The following is a 21,475-nucleotide window of genomic DNA, read 5'->3' on the forward strand; positions in this document are numbered from 1 at the left end:
TTAGCCTGTCATTGAAGTATTTTCCATATGAAATCATTTTTCGTGACGCATGGTTGTTTTCCTTTTTTTAAATTTTATTTTATCATTTTAGGGGCATTTTAACCATACCATGAATTGTTAGAAGATGCAAGCTGGCAAAGAAGGCCACATCCACTCTTGGTCTTGAATCGTCCACATGATGATGAATGTAAATATCTTACAGATGGATTTAAGGGCCCACCTGTTCAAAGAACAGCCTGGATGTTATTTGCTGGGAAACTGTTTGTTCTCTCATTCAGATGGTCCCACAGTTCTCTGTTCTGGGGCCCAGAAGATCAGCGCCACTTCAAAATAACCTCCACATTGTTATTCCTCACTGTTAAAGTATGGCTTTTTGTAGAACATGTGGAGTCACTAAATCACGATCAATTTCTTTTTTTTTTTTAAGAAAAGATTGTCAGGATGACAACAACTCCTCCACAAGGAGGAATTTCTTAGGAATATGATGGCTTATAGTCCATACCCTGGAGTAAGCCTGCTTAGCTCCTGTTAGATTATTTTGTCAAGAGCACTGACTTGTGTATATTCAAGACCACTTGTGTCCATTTTTAATAATAGACAATGTTATTTTCATATTATAAATGGAAATTCTATTCTGGGTATAAAACTGAATTTTACCAAATGGAAGGAATCACTCCATCTTTGTAATTCTTTATTTGGCTGAAGGCATAAGACCATGTTTACAGTCAAAAGGAAATACCACCTTGTGTCAGGGTTTCAATTCTCCCATTTTAAATGCTCCCACTTTAGGCACTGGTTGGGGGAGAACTCTGTTGAGTTCAGAATGCTCTGTGAGCTGCTTCAGTCAGGTGACTGCTCAGGCTGCCTGAGTGTGAGGCGATTAAACCAGCTCCAAGTCCCTGAATGTTTCAGTCAAAACTGGGATGGAATAACTTGTACTCACCATGCTCTCAGAATGGAATTCACATAGGGCCATGTTTTCTGTGTCTCTTCAGTGCCCTCTTGGTGAGCCCAACCCCCGAGTAATCACTGGTGACCATTTCATATTGGGAAATCAAACCAATTGGAAGCAAGTCTGCCACTGTTTGTGGTCAGGATTCTCTAACATTACAAAGCGTGTTACAGTCATCAAGAAAAAGGCTTACGTTTCTGCTGCCAGAGTCCTAAGGTTGCTGGATGGATTTGGGTTTGGGGGATTTAAAAAAATGTTTTATTAGTGCTTTTGATGATACATGTAGGACCAAAAAAGCTGAGCAGACCCTGTGTGGGGAGGAAGGGATGATTAACTTTGGGACAGCCCCCATGCTACAGTACGATCCTTCCCATGTCAAAGGGATATGAGGAAAGCCCTCAGTAGATCCTCTGTGGGAAGTCTAGGGAAGGCCATTGGAAGAGGCACAGAAGATGAGTGGATGTGGATGGGCTGAGGTCCACATAATAGGAGGCCATCCCTTGCCCTCCTCAGGGAGTGGAGGAACATGGTTTTCAAGGCCATTCTGATATGCTCCCTGTCCCTACCACCCATGAAAGAACCAAACAAAACTGTTGTCATTTCACTGTAAACTGTCAACCATCAGGTGGGAGACAGGCAGAGGAGAAGAACCCACCACAGACAATTTCATACCACAGAGCCCATGTGATGTTGCCTCAGTCAACATTGTTTCATAATAGTGTTGGTGATGCACTATAACCAAACTCCTGCCTTCTCAAGAAACTGGTGTAATATTCCGCTAATTATCCATGTATAACCATGTGTCCATTGGCTTTGTGGCACTCATTGCCGAGGGAGGGGGGCATAAGCTTATTTCACCTGGAATCACTTTTTATAGCACCATTCATTGATGGTAGGTGGGCTACACTTGCACTACAGATACACTCAAGTGTTTATTTCCATTTCTGTGCCAAAAAAGCGAGGAATTGCAAAATGCTCAGATGACACACACTAGCTAATTCACAAACATTTAGAATGAATCAGCATGACCTGATGACATAAGATTTAAAGGTAAATGGCAACTCAAAGATTATCTTTTTAAAAATTGGGGTTGGAAGATCATAAAGTTAAAAAGGAACCTTAGGCACCAGGAAGCCAAGTCCAGAGGTCACACAAACTGCAGATATTCACTAGCCTGTGACTTCACAGATGAAGAAATAAGCCCATACAAGACTTGTGCTTGGTCATGTAGCTAGTAACACAGGCAAGAGTGGAATTCAGACCTCTTCAAGGTTCTGTCCCTTTTTATTAGTATGACCCTGGGAAAGTCCCTCTGAGTATTGGTGTCTTCATCTGCAAAAGATGGACTTGGACTAAATGAGCCCTAAATCTTCCAGCTCCAAACCCAATGCCCACCAAACCTGATTCTCTTTCCACAGCTTTACCTGCTCAGACATCCTGTCTTGACCTTGAAACTCCTAGTTCACAAGAAGGATTCAACATACACAAACACACACAGGGTGAGAGAAAGCCCAGGCCAAGGGAAGTATTTTGTCTTGGAGCCAGTGATGTTATTCCCTAAACTCATAGAGTTCTGTGTCATCATTTTTCTAAGCAGCTAGTTAGGTCTTTACATGTTGTAGTTTGTATGCACATACATACACACAAAATAAACCTATTGTCCTGAATTAACTGGGTCATTTCATCAGAATCACTAAATTTCATGGCGTCCTCAGAAGCCTTCTTCCCCAACCTGTACCCAACAGGTGGTCATCTTGTCTTTACCTGAAGCCCTCCCTCCAGTCAAAAGGAAGCTACTACTTCACAAGGCAACTCATTTCCATTTGGGATAACTCAATTATTAGGAAATTCTTCCTTACATCAAGCCAAGAAATTCTCTGAAATTCTTACGTAAATGGTCTCTGTTCTGGCCTTTGGGGCTCATCAGAAAAAAAAAAAACAAAAAGCTAATTTTTCTTCCCCCTGAGAGCTCTTCAAAAGCTGAAAGAGTCTTGCTAAGGCTTATCCAGGCTAATCATCCCCAGCCGTCCCCACCAGTTGCCACCCACAGGGCAGGAAGGTACATCTGGCCAGGGCAGTGGGGCACCCTGAGGGAGAAATGGCAGAAGGCAGCATGTACCAGACAGGTCAAACAACCACCACTTTGACCATCATCTCCCCTCAGACTCTGATGGAGATCCCCAGGGTGTTGTAATCGAAGGTCTTAGGAATAGGCCTTCAGACGTAATATTTGGAAGCAATCCTTCCCTCTGGAGATGTAGCCTGGCAGTGGCTCTTGAGGCGGCTGCAGCTACTGAAGACCCAGAAAAGAAAGTCCTTGCCATCAGAGACCTTGGCCCTGTCAAGTGGCTCAACATGTAAAACTGATTCCAAGTTGGCACTATCAGATCATAGACTTAGAGAAGAAAGGATTAGGTTTCACTTTGTCCAACTAGGTTCCCTGCTTCCATTTTGAAACTGAAGTCCCAAAAGATTAAGTGATTTATTCAAGGTTATACAGTGAGTAAACAGCAGAATTGGTTTTGAACCCAGCTCCTGTGACTCCAAATTCAATATTCTTTACACTGCACCAATCATGAGTGACCAGTCTTAGGGTCTGGCCATTTGATTCTGAACCTATTAACTATACTGTCATGTGGGTCAGAAGTGTCAAACTCACTGCCTGAGGCCACATGCCTACAAAACTCCTAAAACCCCCCTGTACTGCCTAAACCAGATGAAAATGTAATGGGAAATGTTTAGCAATTTAAATGAAAATACAATACAATATAAATGATGTCGATTTGTGGTTTTCTGTATGCAAGCAGAAACTGGATCTTTTTGAAAGTGACACTACTGATTTGGGCCATCCTACTCATCTTTTCCACAAGAACAACATGCAAAAATTTAGAATGGGTTGTTAAAATTCCTAAAAACTTTAAGAATGTACTGTTAAAATCTGGGTAAACCCTGTCTTCAGTATCTGTCTGATGTGCCCATTTTAATGAGAGCTAAAGAGGCTGGCACTACCTGTGCTTGCTGATGCTCTGCTGGGCTCTTTGTAATCAGCATTTGCTTTTCCCATGTTCACTAACCATTCCTTCCATTCCATTCTTCAGCTCTGTTGAGCCAGTTGTGTTTGCAGACATTGCTCCCTTTTTGTGAAGATCAGGCCAGCATTTGCCCTTCTGCCCTCTTGTGGTATTTCCCCCATTCTCCGTGATCCTTCTGAGACCTAATCAGGAAAATGCTTTTATCCTCAGAAAAGGTGCCAGTGGGCATGGCCAGTTTCTAGAGGGCAGTGCTTTCAAGGTTCCAAATGAAGGCTGGCCAGCTTGTATGCTCATCAAGTTGATTATGGAATGTCTTTTATGGGCCTCCTACCTCAATGTTTCCCTTGCGGTAACCCTGCAAACTTTTCCCTCTTGATCCTTTTGAATAAAGTATAAGCTTCCAGGGAAGTTGTCAGGAGCCAGAATATTCTTCAGGGGTACAGCAAGCAGTGTGATTGGCGAGGCTGTAGGGAGCATGGAGGAGATTCATGGAAAACCAATCCGGGAAGAAAGGTTTGAACCAGACTGTGAAGAGCTTTGAATGTAAAACAGATGATTTTGACTTGATCCTAGAGGTTACAAGAAACCATGGAAGCTTTGGGGGCCGCAATGTTACACAAGAAAAGTGTATAGTCAGCATTCACAATGAAAAAATTGTAGGAAGGGAAAGAAACTAAGTTGTCCTGATTCCTCTTGGGCTCTCCCTCATTTAGTCTGGATTTCCATGTGGATTTCCTTGAGAAAGATGGTACTGTGTTTGGAGACCCAGCCTCTGATCCAGAAAGACCTGCAAGTCTTGCCTTGGACACATACCGAGAAGTCAATTAACCTTTCAATGCTCTGGACAGTGCAATTCCAGAGAGTGCTGATTTGCATTGGTGAAAGTGGTTTCCTCATTTGGGATTTCCTTATACCAATTGAAACAGGTGTTGAGTCCCTACCCTAGGTGGTAGAGTGGCTAGAGCACCAGAGTTGAAGTCAGGAAGACTTGAGTTCAAATGTGACCTGAGATGTTACCTGTTGTGTGACCCTGGGCAAGTCACTTAACCTCTATTTGCCTCAGTTTCTGCATTTGTAAAATGGGGATAATAGCACCTACCTCAGGGTTTTTGTGAGCATCAAATGTCATAATGATTGTAAAGCACTTAGTCCAGTGGCTGGCACACTCTAAGTGCTATATACAGTAGCTCTTATTATGATGTTTATTATCTTTATATCACTTAATGTATATTATCTGTAAAGTGGAGATGATTGTAATAGTGCCTGCCCACCAGGGTAGTCACGAGGATCCAGCAAGCCAGTGTTTGTAAAGGACTTTGTAGACCTTGAGGCTGCATAGGCAGCAGCCACTTCAGCCTTTCGAAGCATGCATGAGGCACAGCCAGGGAAGATGCCCTCAGCTGACACGTGGAGGGTCTTGTACAAGGAAGAGCAAGGAGTCCTGTGTCACTGGGTCAAAGTGTACGTGGGGGAGAGGAAGCCTGGAAGGGTAAGAGGGACAGGTGGGGAAGGGCTTTAAGTGCCAGGGTCGATTTCATATTTGATCCTAGAGGTGATAGGGAGCCGATGGAGTTTGCCTACTACAAGAGTGATGTGATCGATCTGGGCTTTAGGGAGATCATTTTGGCAGTGGAATAGAGGATGACTGAGAGTGGGCAGAGACTTACGACAGCCTTTTAAGTAGTGCAAAGTGCTTTGTATACATGCTCTCATTTGAGGCTCATAACAATCCCATGAAGTATGGACTACAAGTCTTACCGTCTCCGTTTTGCAGATGAGGAAACTGAGGCTCGAGTGGTGAAGCACCTTGTCCACTGCTACACAGCTTTTTAGTGTCAGAGGTGGTGTCAAAAGCCCTGTCATGCCTTCATGACTCCACATCCAGCAGTGAAAATCCAGATCCAGGTTGCTTCTTCAAGAGTTTCATGAGAAAATACAAGGATGCAATGCTGAACCTAACATATTAGAGAGGGTCCTGGATTCAGAGTCAGAAGCCCTGTGTTCTAGTCTTGACTCTGATTCTTTCTAGCTGTATGACCTCGGACAAGTCTTTTCACCTTTAGGTGAAGTAGCTAGGTGGTATTGCAGTGGATTGAGGGCTGTTCCTGGGGCCAGGAAGATCTGAATTCAAATCCAACCTCAGATACTTATCAGTGGTATGACCTTGGGCAAGTCACTTAACCTCGACTCAGTTTTCTCATCTGTAAAACTGGAATGATAACTTTATCTACCTATGAGCAAAGAACTTTCTAAACCTTGAAGTGCTATAAAAATGGAAAGCTCGTGTCCTTCTGTGGATTTTATCATTTTTGGATATTAGACTTTGACCATTTGTAGTGACCATCTTAGCTTTTAATCCCCCAAATTAGTATGTTTACTCATGGATTAACTCTAACTCCTTATTATGGAGTAAATACTGTGATAAAATAGACCAAGTGGGCCCTTCTGCTTGGCCAGCTCTAAATCGTAATCAATGGATTTACATAGTCCATGCCCAATGGAGGCATCCACCCTGAGATTCTCAAAGGTGGAGGGATGAGGGTTGGGAACAATCATGCATTTGGTACCCAAGCCCCATGCTAAGTGCTTTACAAGTATAAAAACAAAAGATGCACAAGAGATGTTGGTATCCTGGACACAAAGCTGGGAAGGGCCTCAGGAAGCTCTTGCTTTCATTGAGATCAAAGCCAGAGGTCCAAGACAGGAGATTTCCTTGGCCAAGTCACACTGATGAGAAGCTGCAGAGTCAGGAGGAATGACAGCTAGCAGGCTGAACTGCATTTGGGTAATTGCACAGACCTTTCAGTGATTCTGAGCCACTCTCTGAGGTCAAAGTTTATCATTTTAACACCAATATTCTCTCATTGATATGAATCATAGAATAGCACAATCACAAAAGACTGCTGGTGACCCATAGACCAGTTGGAAGACACATGGTGGCTGTAAGCAATCTGAAGCATGTCACCTATGAGGGAGGATGGTGGGCAAAATGGTATAAAAGATATCAAAGCTATGTGTGTGCAACAACCCCCTCATTCACACCTCCGTTCAACATGCTGTTTGGGTGAAAGCAGTTATTCAGACCCTTTGCTTGAGCCCCATCCAGTGTGCCACTATTGCTAGGCATGCCAGAGACATAAAAGTCTTATTGAAGAAAGCACTTAATTAACTTGAAGGAAGATAAACAACAAAGTGAATCACTTGGCATCCATACATAAATGAATAGAAGTCTACTCTTCCTCTAGGGAAGTTACAGGCTCACTCCCCTTCAATCCTTCAAACTGTAGCATAATAGGAAGGCATGTTCCTTTTGTACTCACCAGCTGAGGTGTGGGATGGGCTATGGTTTGCTTCTTGAGCTTGACCCCTTTAGGATGGGTTAGAAAGCTTTCTCATCAGTTCTAATCTTCAACTTGCTTCTGTCTGCAGATGTGAGCTCACCTCTTGCTGCTCTCACTCATTCTGTTTTTGTGACTCTCCTAAACCTTCCCTAGTAGGAAGCCTCATCATTCAACCAAAGGCTTTAGTTGGTGACACCCCAAGCTGCATGCTCATTTAGAATCTCTTAGGACATGTAGTCCAGAGAATTTCCCCCAGTAAATGAGGCTCTCTTGGTCCCAAGTATTGTGGGAAAATGGATGTGACCTCTACATATGATTAAGAAAGGAGCAACGATGGCTTCATGAGGGATAACAGAAGAATAGCCCAAGTGTCAACCTGGGACACAGGAAAAGTAAGAAAGACCCAGTGGAAGGGCTGAAGGCCCCTGGACCCATGCTCGGTAGAGAGAGCTTTTTGAAGGACATGGTCAGGAGTTGAACGGAATGAGAACATTTGAGTAGACTGGCATCTGTCACCACATGCAGGAGGCTTTTCCTGGTCCACCACCCCACTTGCAGTGTCTACCCCTCTAGAATTATCTGCCATGTACTCTGCTTCTCTTGTATTTATCATTCTTTTGTATATTTCTCATTTATATAGGTTGGTTTCTCCATTAGAGTATAAGTTCCTTGAGGACAGGAACTGTTTATTTTTTTCTTTGTATCCCCGGTGCTTAGCACAATGCCTGGCACATAGTAGGTGTTCTATAAATGCTTGTTGATAGACCGGAGACAGCTCCTACATTGGAGAGATGAGGGATTCCTGGAGAGCTTGTGCGTCAGCAGTGCTCTCTGACTCACTGAGAATCTTCCCATCCAGACCTTTGCTCACCTGGTCCTCGCAATCGCTCTGTGAGGTAGTATGGTTATTATTCATATTCCCATTTTACAAATGAGGGAACTGAGGCACAATAAATGAAGCTCCTCGGTTGGAAGCACGCAGCCAATGAGGGCCGAGCCAGGGTTCACGGCCAGATCTTCTGATCTCTGAGCCGGCGTTAGATCTCTTTGAAAGGAAAAAGTGGGGAGGAGGAGAGGGAGGAAACGGCCAGATACACAGAGGCAGCTGTAACGAAGGAAGAAGATGAGTAGTGGAGATGTCCCAGAAGTCCCTAGAAGACAAACATGGAAAGGAGCCGATGGTAAAGGAAAGGGACCTGGTCTGAAACATTTGTCCACAAACGCCCAAAGTTTAGGCGACAAATAAGAGGAACTTGAGATCCTGAGGTAGGTAGGCAAACAAACTTTATGATTGGACGATGGCCCTGGATGGATCTACCTTATTCAAAAGAAGGAGCTCGGTAAAGAGATTGTGGGATAGGCTTGCCCATTGAGAGAGGAAATAAAGTGGGGGATGATAGTGGCAAGGAGCTGTGTAATGATCAGCGGAAAGAGGAACGGAGTGATCATGTCGCCTCCTCCTCCGGGTGGTCGTGAGCTCCGTGCTAGATGATATTGGCACACAGCAGGCACTTAAGAAATGCTTGTTTCCTTCCTTCCATTAGCATAGAAGCTTCTTGTGAGCAGGGACTAGTGCCTAGTACATAGTAAGCACTTAATAAATGCTTGTTGATTGATTGATGAATGGATTCAAGTCAGCTGACTCAAATGCATTTACATCCTTTGACGCTGGAAGTACTAGCAGAATTAATTACCGAGCCCCTATCAGGAGTATCTGACTGTTTGTCCAACCTGGGAGAGGGACCCAAGGTTGGAAGAGGGCAAATGTCATGATTAAAAAAAAAGTAACAGACAGAAACTTTAGGCCGGTGAGGTTGACTCGAATTCTTGGGGAAATTCTAGAACATATTATTAAAGATGGAGTTAGTGGACCTCCTGAAAGGAAAGCAGTGACTAGCAAGGCAGTCTTTAAGAAGAGGTCGTGCCAGACTAACCTTTTTTCCTTCTTTTCACAGGGTTACTAAACTGGTAAATAAGGAGAATGCTGTGGATATACTTTACCAGCATCTTAGCAAAGCAACTAACATATCTCATACTTATGGAGATGACAGAAATATGAACTAGATAATCTATTAATTAATTAATAAACATTTATTAAGCTTTATGTGCCAGGCACTATGGTAAGTGCCAGAGATACAAACGATAATATAGTTCAGTGGGATTCAGAACTAATGGAATGTCTAGACTCAGAGAGCTGTAGATGGTTCAGTGTTAATTTAAGAGGAAGTCTTCAGGGGAGGGCCCCCATGGCAGGTATATGAAGCTGTGCTTTTTGGTAACTTGAATACAGACGCTGCATCATTAAATGTGTGGATGATACAAACATAGGTGATGGCATCAGGATGCCAAAGATCTTAACAGGCCATAGCAGGGTGTTAGACATGCTGCCTGGCACTGAATGCCCAATTGCCACCAGAAGCAGATTAAACAACGTAGGGAATATTTAACAAAATAAATAAAAAACAATAGAGTATAGATAATGTTAACACATGGTTTTCTAAGTCATTGTGCAGTCTCCAGGGAGTTTTCAGTACAGTTAAGTTTTCTATTTGAGTTCGATGTCACTGGGCTAGAGCATTGGGCTGAATCAAGATGCAGTCCGATCCTTGGGTTCAAAAAATCAATTTCACAAGTACAAGCTGGTGAAGACATATTTAGACAGTCGTCTGAAAAAGAGATCTGAGGATCTTTTGTTGTTTGGTCAGGCCTGACTCCTCAGGACCCAGGTTAGAATGTTCTGGACAGAGATCCTGGAGTGGTCTGCCATTTCCTTCTCCAGCTCGTTTCATAGATGAGGAAACTGAGGCAAACAGGGTGAAGTGACTTGCCCAGTCATACAGGGTCACATAGCTAATAAGTGTCTGAGGTCCAGGTCTAGCATTCCATCCACTCCACCATTCAGTTGTCCCAGAAAGAGCTGTTCAAATCCTCTGTCCCAAGAAGACCTGAGTTCAAATCCCCCCCCCCAAAAGCTTAATGGCTGTATGAGTCTGGGCAAGTCATCTTGGAGTGGAACCTCAGATTTGTTCTCTTTAATATGGGATGATAATGCCTTTAGGCTCCCTCTTAGAAGGTCGTTATGAAGACCAAATTAGGTAATGTGTATGAAACACTTTGGGAACTCTAAAGCATCAGAAGTGTTGGCTCTGAGGACATCAGGGTTTTCTTACTTTGTTGCTACAGAAATGTTCCAAAGCTTCAACTCCCAGGAGAGTGAGATGCTGATGGGAAAAACACGCCTACTTCTGAGCCGTGATTATCTTCCATGACCATCTCTCTCCTTGGCTGGTGTCTGTGGTGGACACCCAGCCTCAAAGCTGGCTGTGGTGGACTTGGCTTCAGACTGAAGAAATCAGTTGCTTTCTTTCTGCCCTAGAGCCTGGGCAATGGGATTGCCTCATGCCATCACCCTCCCCTTTATTTCTTGTCCCACATAGAAAGCCAAAGTGATCTGGTGCTCTTCAGCTTTTCCCACTCGCCTCTTTTCACAGCATCAATGTCTTTGCTCGCCTGAAGGCATGCACAGTGCAAAGTGCGCATGCTTTGTGTTCAGAACCAAGGCTGCAGTGACTGTTGGTGATTCGATGTGGGCAAGCGCCGCCAGAAACACCTTCGATTCATTTTGCATTTGATTTTTAATTCATTTTCGGTCGTTGTGAGCTCAGAAACCTTTTACTGTTGCCAATTTTTTTGTGACCCCAAATGGCATCTTGACCCACAGTTTAAGAAGCACTGCAGAGAAATGGAGAACCAACCTCCCCCCAATTCTGTCCTGTTTTACCAAGGATTTCACAAACTTTATCCAGAAGGCTGGCATGCTGCTAGGATGAGAGAACAGCTCCAACAGAGGTGAGAAGAAGAGGAAAGGAAAGACCTACTTCTGTGCCTCTGCGAGGGGTTTGATGGAGGTAGCTGTTGACAGGATGTGCAAGGTCTCTTGGAGCTAACATTGTGAGAGCCCATGTAACCTGTGCTTCAGGTGAATGGGATGATGGTGGCACCTTGAGGGTGAGGTAGGGTTGGCCACTTGTGTCTATCCTGTAGAATGTAAACTCTTCAAGGACAAAGACTAGTTTACATTTTGTCTTTGTATTTCCAGCACCTGCCCTAGGTTCTTGTGAGTAGTGGCATTTCATAGATATTTAACACCTCAAGATTATCACTACTCAACAACACCCCCCCCCAACACACACCTACCGGTAAAATCCAGATCAATGGTCCTGGTGTTAGGAGTTGGCACAGAACCATGTCTCATAGCTGGATAGCTGTCCGGAACGATGGGCTGGTCCAACTGGAGCTTTACAGTATGTAGCTGGAACCAAAGAGGTGTCTTTATTTTCTTTTTAATTTGGGTACAATTTTTAAATGGTTATTTGTGTTTTTAAAAATAGGCCTCTTAAAAACAATACTTCATTGTTGGAGGATGGGGCAGCACAGGGGAGAAAGTTGTTTCCCAATTGATTGTCCCATCACCCTTCAATGGAAATGACACCTTTTGCAAGGAGGTGTTGAATTCCTCCATAAGCTTGTGGGTGTGACTATAGAACAAAGAGAGTAAAATCCATCTTTGGTGGTCAATTAGCTCGAAAAAGATCAGGAGCTCTTGGGCACTGTATGTGAGATACATCTACATGTGTTACATCTGTAGCACCAAGGCCGGCAATAGGTATGTTCTCTCTCTCCCTCCCTTCTCCCTCCTCCTTCCCTTTTTCTTCTCCCTCTCTCCCTCTCTCCTCCTTCACGCTATTTCTCTCTCTCTCTGTGTCTCTCTCTGTCTCTGTCTCTCTGTCTCTCTCTGTCTCTGTCTCTCTCTCTGTCTCTCTGTCTGTCTCTGTCTCTGTCTCTCTCTCTCTCTGTGTCTCTCTCTCCTTCTCTCCTCCCTCACTCCCTCTCTCTGTCCCAGTCCCTCAATCTCTGTCTCTCTGTCTGTCTGTCTGTCTGTCTGTCTGTCTCTTTCTCTGTCTGTCTCTTTCTCATTTTCTGGGCTACACTCCATTTCTAGGACTTGACAAGACTATATGTGCAGATGTGTGTGTGTGTGGGAGCTCTCTGGGTGTGATTATTGTGTGACTATTAAAACAATACTGTCCTAGAAACCCCATGTGGCATTTGTGGCAACACAGGGTGTCACTTGCGAGTTATACCGAAATGGCAGCTTTCCATATTTAAAAAGAACACAGACTGCTTCGTGTCTGAAGTATGTTCCCCAGGAGACAGCCATACCATTTGATCTATTTTTGATTAAAATGTAAAAATTAAAAATTAAATCAAATGGTAGTATAAATCCTTAGGGAAAACATACTTCAGTTATGAAGTATTCCCCACAGTAACCTTGAGAGCCTTACAGCTGTATTGTCTCATCTGTAGGTGGTCTTTTTATGTCCCACATAATTAAAATGAATTGCTGTTGGAGAGCCTCTACTCGGGCATACAGATTTATGAACCTTCTGGTGTCCGCATTTAGATGCAGGCCCAGATTGGGAAGCTGACAGTGAGACAGGAAGCTGCCTGCAGACAGGTCAGCTGCTCACGGGGAGGGGTTCCTTGTCATCCTTGACCTCCAAGGATGGCATGGTAGAGATTCCAGGGACCAGAAAGATGAGTGTGTGGTAGGCTCCTTCCCTCCATCATCCAGACCACCTAGCCTCATTATACCACATCTTGTGATAAAGGAGCTCTCTACCTCCTCCAGCCCAAACAGGCTAAGTACATTTTCTGTAACATTACCAAGTGACTAATATTGTGGCAGAAACAATCTTTGGTGAAATTGGATTTACTAGGGAAATGTGCTTTCCAGAATCTAATATACAACTTATTTGTATCAAACTACTTTATCAGCCTGCCTCAGAATGGGGGAAGGAGTATTTGATCAGATTAGTGGGGAATAGGGATCAGAGATGAATTCTGCAGAATTGGCACTCTCACTTTCCCAAATCTGAAGGACAAGCTGTCAGCATGGCTTTGGGGTGTGGATGGGAACTCCTCACTGACATTATCACCATCCATTAGGGTGATGTGTGATGCTGGACTCTTCTGCATGCTAAGCACTAGCTCTTGGGGCACTTTGTGAAGCCCAAAGGCATGTCAGACATCTGCAGACAAATCATTTACTGCTCAAAGACTATTCAGGTCATCATCAGTGGTGACCAGGAAGCTGCTATTTAGGGTCCTGTGTGTTTCTCTCAAAGAAGTGGGCTTCAAGTTGATAACATCCAAGCTTCCTCCCTCCAACTCTGAAAGAAGCTGAATTGGATGAATTCTCACTCACTTTCGTAGAGGAAGAACCAGAGATGCAGTCAGCCTCATGGTACAGGTGTCTGTGAATTGTAAAACAAATCATGGGTCACTGTCACTTTGCTCACGTCAGAACAATTGGTGTTACTAAGCTAGATGTCTTGAAAAAAAAGAGCCATGATGTTTCTGCACTTCTGGCAGGCATTGAAACCCAGCCCTACCATGCCAGGGAGGCTGGTGCATCTGTGCTCTGGCAAATCCGGGAGCCAGTTTACCTCCTTGCTCTGGGGCCTGGGTTAATGCTAGGACATAGAAGTTGAGGGAGAGAGAGTTAAAAGTCCCACAAAATGGTGTTCGGTCCATTGACTGTGACAAGTACAGGCCTTTCTAAAATGGCTGGACTCTGGTGAAGGCGAATCTCAAATCTCCATCATTTGTGTTTAAAAGTTGCCTTGCCCTTAAACTCTTTTATCTTTTGATTAGAAGAGGAGCTATTTGGCCGCCATCAGATGTTGGTCCTGATTAGGCCCAGTGGACAAGGGAGGCAAATCCTACTTTGGAAAATACCTAGAATGACCAATAAGTTAAGTGGAGATAAGAAGTGCTTACTATGTGCCAGGCGCTGTGCCAAGCACTGGGGATACAAATACAAGCAACAAGAAAAGCAGACCTTGCCCTCAAAGAGCTTCCATTCTATTGAGGGAAGACAATACATGTCAGGGAACTGACAGCTGGTGGGGGGTGGGGAGGATTGGTGAGAGACAAGGCAGCAGAGAGTCAGAAGCATGGCCTGGAGAGGATGAAGGATGATTGTCCTAGACCCTGACTCAAACTGGAGAGTCTGGAAGCGATGTACTAATGGGAGAAATGGGCCACTGAGGCAGAGAGATCTTCCAGGTTGAGAAGACAGTAGAGGCAAGGGAGTGACTCAGTAGAGGAATGAGGGGTGCATTCACTCACAGGGAGATAGGGAGGAGTAAAGGAAAGAACAAGGTTATATGGTAGGTAGGGGACCAATAGCCAGGTATTACTGGGGGCAGGGAAGAGGAGGAAGTAAATTATAATACATCTTCTTTGAGGCACAAAGGTATTTCTTTTAAAAGGGAGGGGGACATGGGGTACCTATCTCTCATTTCCAAATCTGCAAAATGGGGACATAAGACCAGAGTGGCTTTCCTCATGGGGAAGACTTGGAGTTTGAATGAAATGATGGATGAGGAAGAGGTTTGTAGATTTACTGTTATTATTAGTCATCTTTCTCTCTCTTTGGCCTTTCATGAGTTTGCTCAGTCTGATCACTGTCGGTATGTATTTTATTCTGGTTTAATTCTCCTGTTTCTTTTTACCTTCCTTGATTTATGTGTGGATGTGGGGCAAGATATCCAATGTAGTTATACATGGGCACAAGTATACATCCTGAGCTCAGAGTTATGAAGGAGGAACAGCATAGATGAGATCTTCCAAGGAAGGTCTGGGAGAAAAAAAGATGGAGCCTCATGGGGTCAGAGCGACGAATACTTGACGGACAGGACTGCCCATGTGCTCCGTTAGCATCTCAGTGATGTTAGAAGAAAGCCAGGAAGGCCTTCTTTGCTAGGGGTGGGGAGGTCATGAGATGATGGAGGAAGTGGATGAAAGTCGCCCAGGACAGGTTGCAGTCTGCATCACCGGAGGGAATGTGCCAGCGGATGAGATCACAGACTCATTTGAGTATTTTAACTGTAGACATACATGTGACAAATCTTTGTGATTGAATTATACGCATATGCTAGCTGTAGATTCTGGGGGCTCTGCTTCTGGGTTCCCTAGCTCCTTTCTCTAATTTGGTTTCAAATGTGGTATTGACTATTTGACCATGAAGAATAGCTGTAGCTGGGTGAGGACTGGAAGTATGGCCTGCTAAATTATAGGCTCATAGGACAGAGAGCTGGAAGGGACCATAGACATGATCTGATCGAATCTCTTTACTCCCATTTTACTGAGCAGGAAACTGAGTGGCAGAGGGCAGATGCCTTATCAGGGTCATGCAGGTAGTAAGTAACATAGCTGAGACATGGACTCAAGTCCTGTGGCTCATCTCATACCATTGAATTCTCTACATTGTGGGTGATACCCCATTTCAAGGTCTCAGGCTAGGATTGGGGTGGATTGAGAGGAAAATTGGTCTGCTCTTCAGCATGTAGCAGATAAGAAATTAAGGACAACAGGTTCTCAAAGAAAGCAGCACAACTGAAAGAAAAAAATTAGTGCCCCCCAAATGGAAAAGCCAGAGTGGAGATTTGGGCTGTTTTCTTTGACAGCTCTTTGAGTCTGCCATCTCACTGATGTGGGCACTCCCTCCGATGGGACAGGTCGCCCCCCATCATCCATGCTCCATCCATCTCATAAAGTCTTCTATAAGACTTCCTTCTATGAAACCCTCCCAGGGCATCTGCCCAACATGTGGGCACTTCTGCTGGGTCTCACAATGTCTCATGGATGATGATGGATCATCTGTCCTGTCCACTGGGTAGCCCTCTCTCATGACATGAATGAGCCACATCCCTTCCAGGCACTTGTCTTTCAAATCATGTCTTTTAATGCTTAAAGCTTGCTTAAAAACTAATTATGCTGTTCTACCTGTCTAGGCTTCCTTCCGGCCTTCTTTCTCTTCTTGTCTCCGTATTTTTACAAAAGGTGCTTCAATGACCCTTTTTCTCCCTCCCTCCCTCCCTCCCTCCCTTCCTTCCTTCCTTCCTTTCTTTCTTTTTCTTTCTTCTGCTCCAATCCTATTACTCTGTCACCTTCCCACTCTCCCCCTCACTGGAAAAAAAAGACAAGCTAAGCCCTTGTGACAAATGTGCAGAGTCTAGCAAAACAAATTTCCATGTTTTCTGTGACTATATATGTACGTCTTATTCTGCCACTTGACCCCATGTCCTCTCCACCCAGAGGCAGGCAGCCTGCTCAAACACAATTCAGCTCAGTCCTTTGGAATCATACTTCATGCTCTTAAGTTCAACTACTGCATTTTACAAATGAGGAAACTGAGTCCCAGAGAGATGAAATCTCTGGTCCCAGATCTGATGCCTCCTCCATGGCAGCACTGAGACAAGACCATGGGATGAGTCCAACTTCAGCTTTCCATTTTCATGAGTAGTCCAATCTGTGTAGTCTGAGCATTTCATCAATGCTCTCACACACGTGTCAGTGGCACCCAGTCATAAGCGTGTCCACTCTCAACAACACCTTCCTTGGGGAAGGCCAGACACCTGGAGTTCTTGCCTATGTTTCTGTTTCCTGAGGACTCGTTCAAGCATCTAGGATTTACCTCTCCATGAAATACTGAGTTAAGATGCCTCATCTTCCAGCGACAGGAATGGAAGCAATGAGAAGTTCTGCCATCTGTGTGACTCTGGGCAGGCCACCTCACCTCTCTGGGCCTCAGTCTCCTCACCTGTAAAACTTAGATGTGGGCTGGCCTCTGAAGTCCTTCCATCTCTCACATCCTCAGCCTTGTTCTATCTGTCTGACCTTGGGCAAGTTGTATAAAGAGCAGCCAGGTGGTGCAATGGAGAAGGTACCGCACTCGTTGGCCAAAAGACCTGAGTTCAAATCTCATCTCAGACACTCTGTAGCTGTGTGGCTCTGGGCAAGTCACTGAATCTCTGCCTGCCTCATTTTCCTCACCTGCATCTCAGGGTTCTTATAGGAATCCAATGAGACCACATAGGTAAAGTGCCTCGCAAACGTGCATGCGTTATCTAGCCATTCAATGAGAGGAGAAGTCATGGAACCATATATGGCGCAAGACCGAGGAGGGTCCTTGAAGGCCATCTAGTCCCTCCCCCTCCTGCCTCCTCATTTTGCAGATGAGGAAACTGAGGCCCAGGCAAGTGGAGTGACTTCAGTTTTTCAATTCAACAAACATTTGTTAAGCACCTACCATGGGCCAGATACTCTGCTAAGTGCTGGGGATACAAAAAGAGGCAAAAGACGGACCCTGCCCTCAAGGAGATTGCAGTCTAATGAGGGAGACTACATGCAAACAAATATATGCAAAACAAGCTATATGCAAGATAAATAGGGAATCATTAACGGGAAGAAGTCACTAGAATAAAGGGGCTGGGGAAGCTTCCTGTAGAAAGTAGGATTTTGGTTTTGTTCAGTTGTTTCTGTCATGTCTGACTCTTCATGACCCCATTTGGGGTTTTCTTGGCAAAGACAGAGTGGTTTGCCGTTTCCTTCTCCAGCTGATTTTACAGATGAGGAAACTGAGGCAAACAGAGTTAAGTGGCTTGCCCAGGGTCACCTAATGGAATCCAGTCCAAAGGAATGCAGCCAGAGGAAATCTCTGCTCCTGGCTTCTTGGGCTTCTTTGTAGTCCTAGCTAAAACCTACTTCCTCCACGAAACCTTTCTGGATCCCCCTTAATGCTGGTGCCTTCCCTTGGCTGGCCATTTCCACTTTATCTTGTGGGGGTCATTTTTGTTTATGGTCGTTTGCAGGTTGTCTCCTCCTTTAGATTGTGAGCTCTTTGAGAGGAGGACTGTGGTCTGCCTTTCCTTTTATTCCCAGAACTTAACACACTGCTTGGCACACAGTAGGTCCTTAATGATTACTTGATGATGACTTTTTTTTGGTAGTAAAAAAATCCAAGTTTTATCATACCTTTCGTTATTACAGTAAAGTAATTTCTAAAAGTGGGCAGCTATTGGGGTGGGAGGTAGGACAATGGATAGAGTGCTGGGCCCAGAGTCAGGAAGACCTGAATTCAAATCTGGCCTTAGACACATAAAAGCTGTGTGACCCTGGGCAAGTCGCTTTTAACCCTATTTGCCTCAGTTCCTTCATCTGTAAAATTAGCTGGAGAAGGAAATAGCAAACCACTCTAGTATCTTTGTCCAGAGAAATGGGATCACAAAGAGCCAGACATGATGGAAAAGACTGAACAAAAACAAAAATTTCTGAAAATTACCCTTCCACTCCCTCCAGAGGTGAATCCTCCTTCATAACAAAGTAAAACAATTCAGCCAACACTCTCTGACTGTACTCTGACCTCCAACTCTGACTCTGACCAGAACCCTGTCCAACATTACACCATAGCACTGAAAGTGTGCTTCGTTCTCTTTTCCAAGAATATTTGTTATTGGTTTTTCATTTACTCAGAGTTAGGCTTCCTTCTCATGAGCTCTTTGGAGAATTTTCAAGGAATTGAGACAATTAGTAGCTTCAGTAAAGTAGCTGAATACAAAGCAAATCTACGATAAAATCAGTATTTCTATACACAACCCAGAAAGGAATAATAATAAGATAAATTCCATTCAAAATTACCATGACATTGATGAAACAGGTGAATGTTAACAGTGAACACACCCAAGACTTATGCAAATATAACTAAAAATTCATTTTGCAGAAATAAGACAAATAATTGGAAAGATATTGAGTGCTCTTGGTTGGGCTGAGCCAATATAATAAAAATGGTGAAACTACCTAAATTGTTAGGCAGACTTGTTCCTATACCAATAAGTTGGCAAAGGCATTTACATGATAGGGATAGACAGAATCATTTTTAAAAACTCATTTGGAGGAACAAAAGTTATAGAATTTCAAGAGATATAGTGGGGGAAAAGTAGGAATGAAGGAGGCATCATATTATCAGGCTTCATACCATAATAATTCAAACTGTCAATCACCAGAACTATTCAATATCCATTAGAAAATAGAAAGCAAGTCAGTAGAACAGATGAGACAAGCAAGATTCAGGAATAATCAGAAATTATAGTCCAGTGTTTGATAAGTACATGAACATGAATTAATTCAATTTCCTTTTTTTATGAGAATTGTGGGAAAACTGGAAAGCAGTTTGGCGTATGTTAGGTTGAGATTAGCATCTTACGCCACATACCACAATAGTTCCAAATGTATACGAAATCTCAATATAAAAAGTCACAATCATGCAAAACATATTTCCATATTAGTAATGTGAAAGAAAACACAGACAAAATCCCCCACAGAAATAAAGTGGAAAAATAGTCTGCTTCACTCTACATTCTGACCCCATCAGTTCTTTCTCTGGAGAGGGATAGCAACTTTTATCATGAGTCCCTCAGAATTGCCTTGGATTATTGTATTGCTAAGAATAACTAAGTCATTCACAGTTGGTCATCATACAATGTTGCTGCTACTGTGTACAGTGTTCTCCTGGTTCTGCTCACTTCACTTTGCATCGGTTCATGTAAGTTTTTCCAGGTTTTTCTGAAATCATCCTGCTTGTCATTTCTTAAAGCATAATAGTATCCCATCACAATCATATACCACAGCTTGTTCACCATTCCCCAATTGATGGGCATCCCCTCAATTTCCAATTTTTTACCACTACAAAAAGAGCTGCTATAAATATTTTTGCACGTGTGGGTCTTTTTATTCTTTTTTCCTTTATACCTCTTTGATATGCAGACCTAGTAGTGGTATTGCTGGGTCCAAGAGTGTGCACATTTTTATAGCCCTTGGGGCAGAGTTCCAAATTGCTCTAGTAGAATTCTTGACCAAATAAGGGATACAATTGATCGTGAGACAAAATAGGAAATTTTTGTTATATTAATTGGTTTTTAGTTTTTGCATGAACAAAGTCAAAGCAGATAGAATAAGAAAAGAAACTCTTGTGGGGAATTTTTTTGCATCAAACATTTGGATTAAAATTTGATATCAAGGACACATAAGGAATTGACACAAATCCATAAGACCACAAGCCATTTCTCTATAGTAAGTGGTCAAAGGATATGAAGAAGCAGTTTTCCAAAAACAGCCTAGCTTCCTAAAAAAAATATTGTTTGGTTTTTTTTTGGCATCATGATTGTTCCTGATATTGCTCCCAGCCCACCTGACTCCAAAGAATCCAGTTTTATAACAAAGAAAATAAATTATTGAAGTGACTGACTGAAGCATGACACATGTACCACTCTCTACCTACAGCCCCCCACCTCTTTATCAAGAGGAGGGAAGAGTCTTTCAACAGCTGTTCTCTAATACCAAGGCTGGACACGTATGCTTCATTACAATCTGCATCAGTATCTTGCTTTAAAAGGGGGACATTTGCATTGGGGATAAGAAAAATGGGAGCAAAGAGCTTTGACAGTCATTTACTCCCAGGCCTAGTGACAGACATTGGTCAATCCATGAATCTAACTGAAACCATTGTGGGACACCTTCAAAAGGGACGAGGCTGACGCTCAATGCGGGCCCTGCTTTGGCCAGTCTGACAAATCACCTACTTTAGTCGTAAAGGGCATTGCCTTCCAAAAGGGGAAGAATCCAGTCTGGACTATTGGATTTCTATCTACATTCGATTTACTTAAAAAGAGTAAACACTAATTAAGAAAATAATTCTTCCCCCTCCCGAATCATTTCTCTCCTAGGCTCAAATATTTTATACTGGGTTAAAGCCAGGAGGGAAATATTAATGCAGACTAATAAAGTCCTTAGCTGAAGCGTAGGAGGGAGCCAGCCCCCAAAGCTCCTCATTGCTGATGGGGGCCACGGCAAAGACACTCTCAGACAGAATCACACCAAAATGAAGGGAGCTGGCTCAAAATGACTGCTGAACAATTTTATATTCTCCAGTGATATACAAGTACTCACATTTAGCCTGGGACTTGAACACTTATTTCTAAATAACAAATTAGTCATTTAGAATTGGGAGAAAAAAGTTAATGGTTAAAAAATAGCTCCTTAATAGTATTTTATTTTTTCCAATCACATGTAAAGATAGTTTTCAACATTCGTTTTCGTAAAATTTTGAGTTCCAAATTTTTCTCCCTCCATCCCTTCCCTTGCCCCTCTCCAAGACAGCAAACAAACTGATGTAGGTTATACACGTACAATCTTGAGAAATAGCTCCAAATGGGATGTTTCCGGCAAAGCCTCTTTTTCTTTCA

General features: G+C 43.4%; 1 protein-coding gene across 3 annotated transcripts in view; it reads left to right on the forward strand.

Annotated features, from left to right (window-relative positions):
• The window catches only part of C8H10orf143 (chromosome 8 C10orf143 homolog), a 71,662-nt gene that overhangs the window by 23,703 nt on the left and 26,484 nt on the right, over positions 1-21,475 (forward strand). The window contains exon 4 of one of the 3 annotated variants that reach the window (XM_036737224.1): positions 9,281-9,333. The exons of 1 other annotated variant lie outside the window; for it this stretch is intronic. In XM_036737224.1, the coding sequence (XP_036593119.1) occupies positions 9,281-9,289 (9 nt within the window). In that variant the 3' untranslated portion in view covers positions 9,290-9,333. Of the gene's footprint in view, positions 1-91; positions 673-9,280; positions 9,334-21,475 lie in introns of those variants that run through there. One more of the 3 variants, XM_036737222.1, reaches the window with a different exon arrangement.

This window comes from Trichosurus vulpecula, chromosome 8 (genome assembly GCF_011100635.1).
Source record: "Trichosurus vulpecula isolate mTriVul1 chromosome 8, mTriVul1.pri, whole genome shotgun sequence".
Taxonomy (NCBI): domain Eukaryota; kingdom Metazoa; phylum Chordata; class Mammalia; order Diprotodontia; family Phalangeridae; genus Trichosurus; species Trichosurus vulpecula.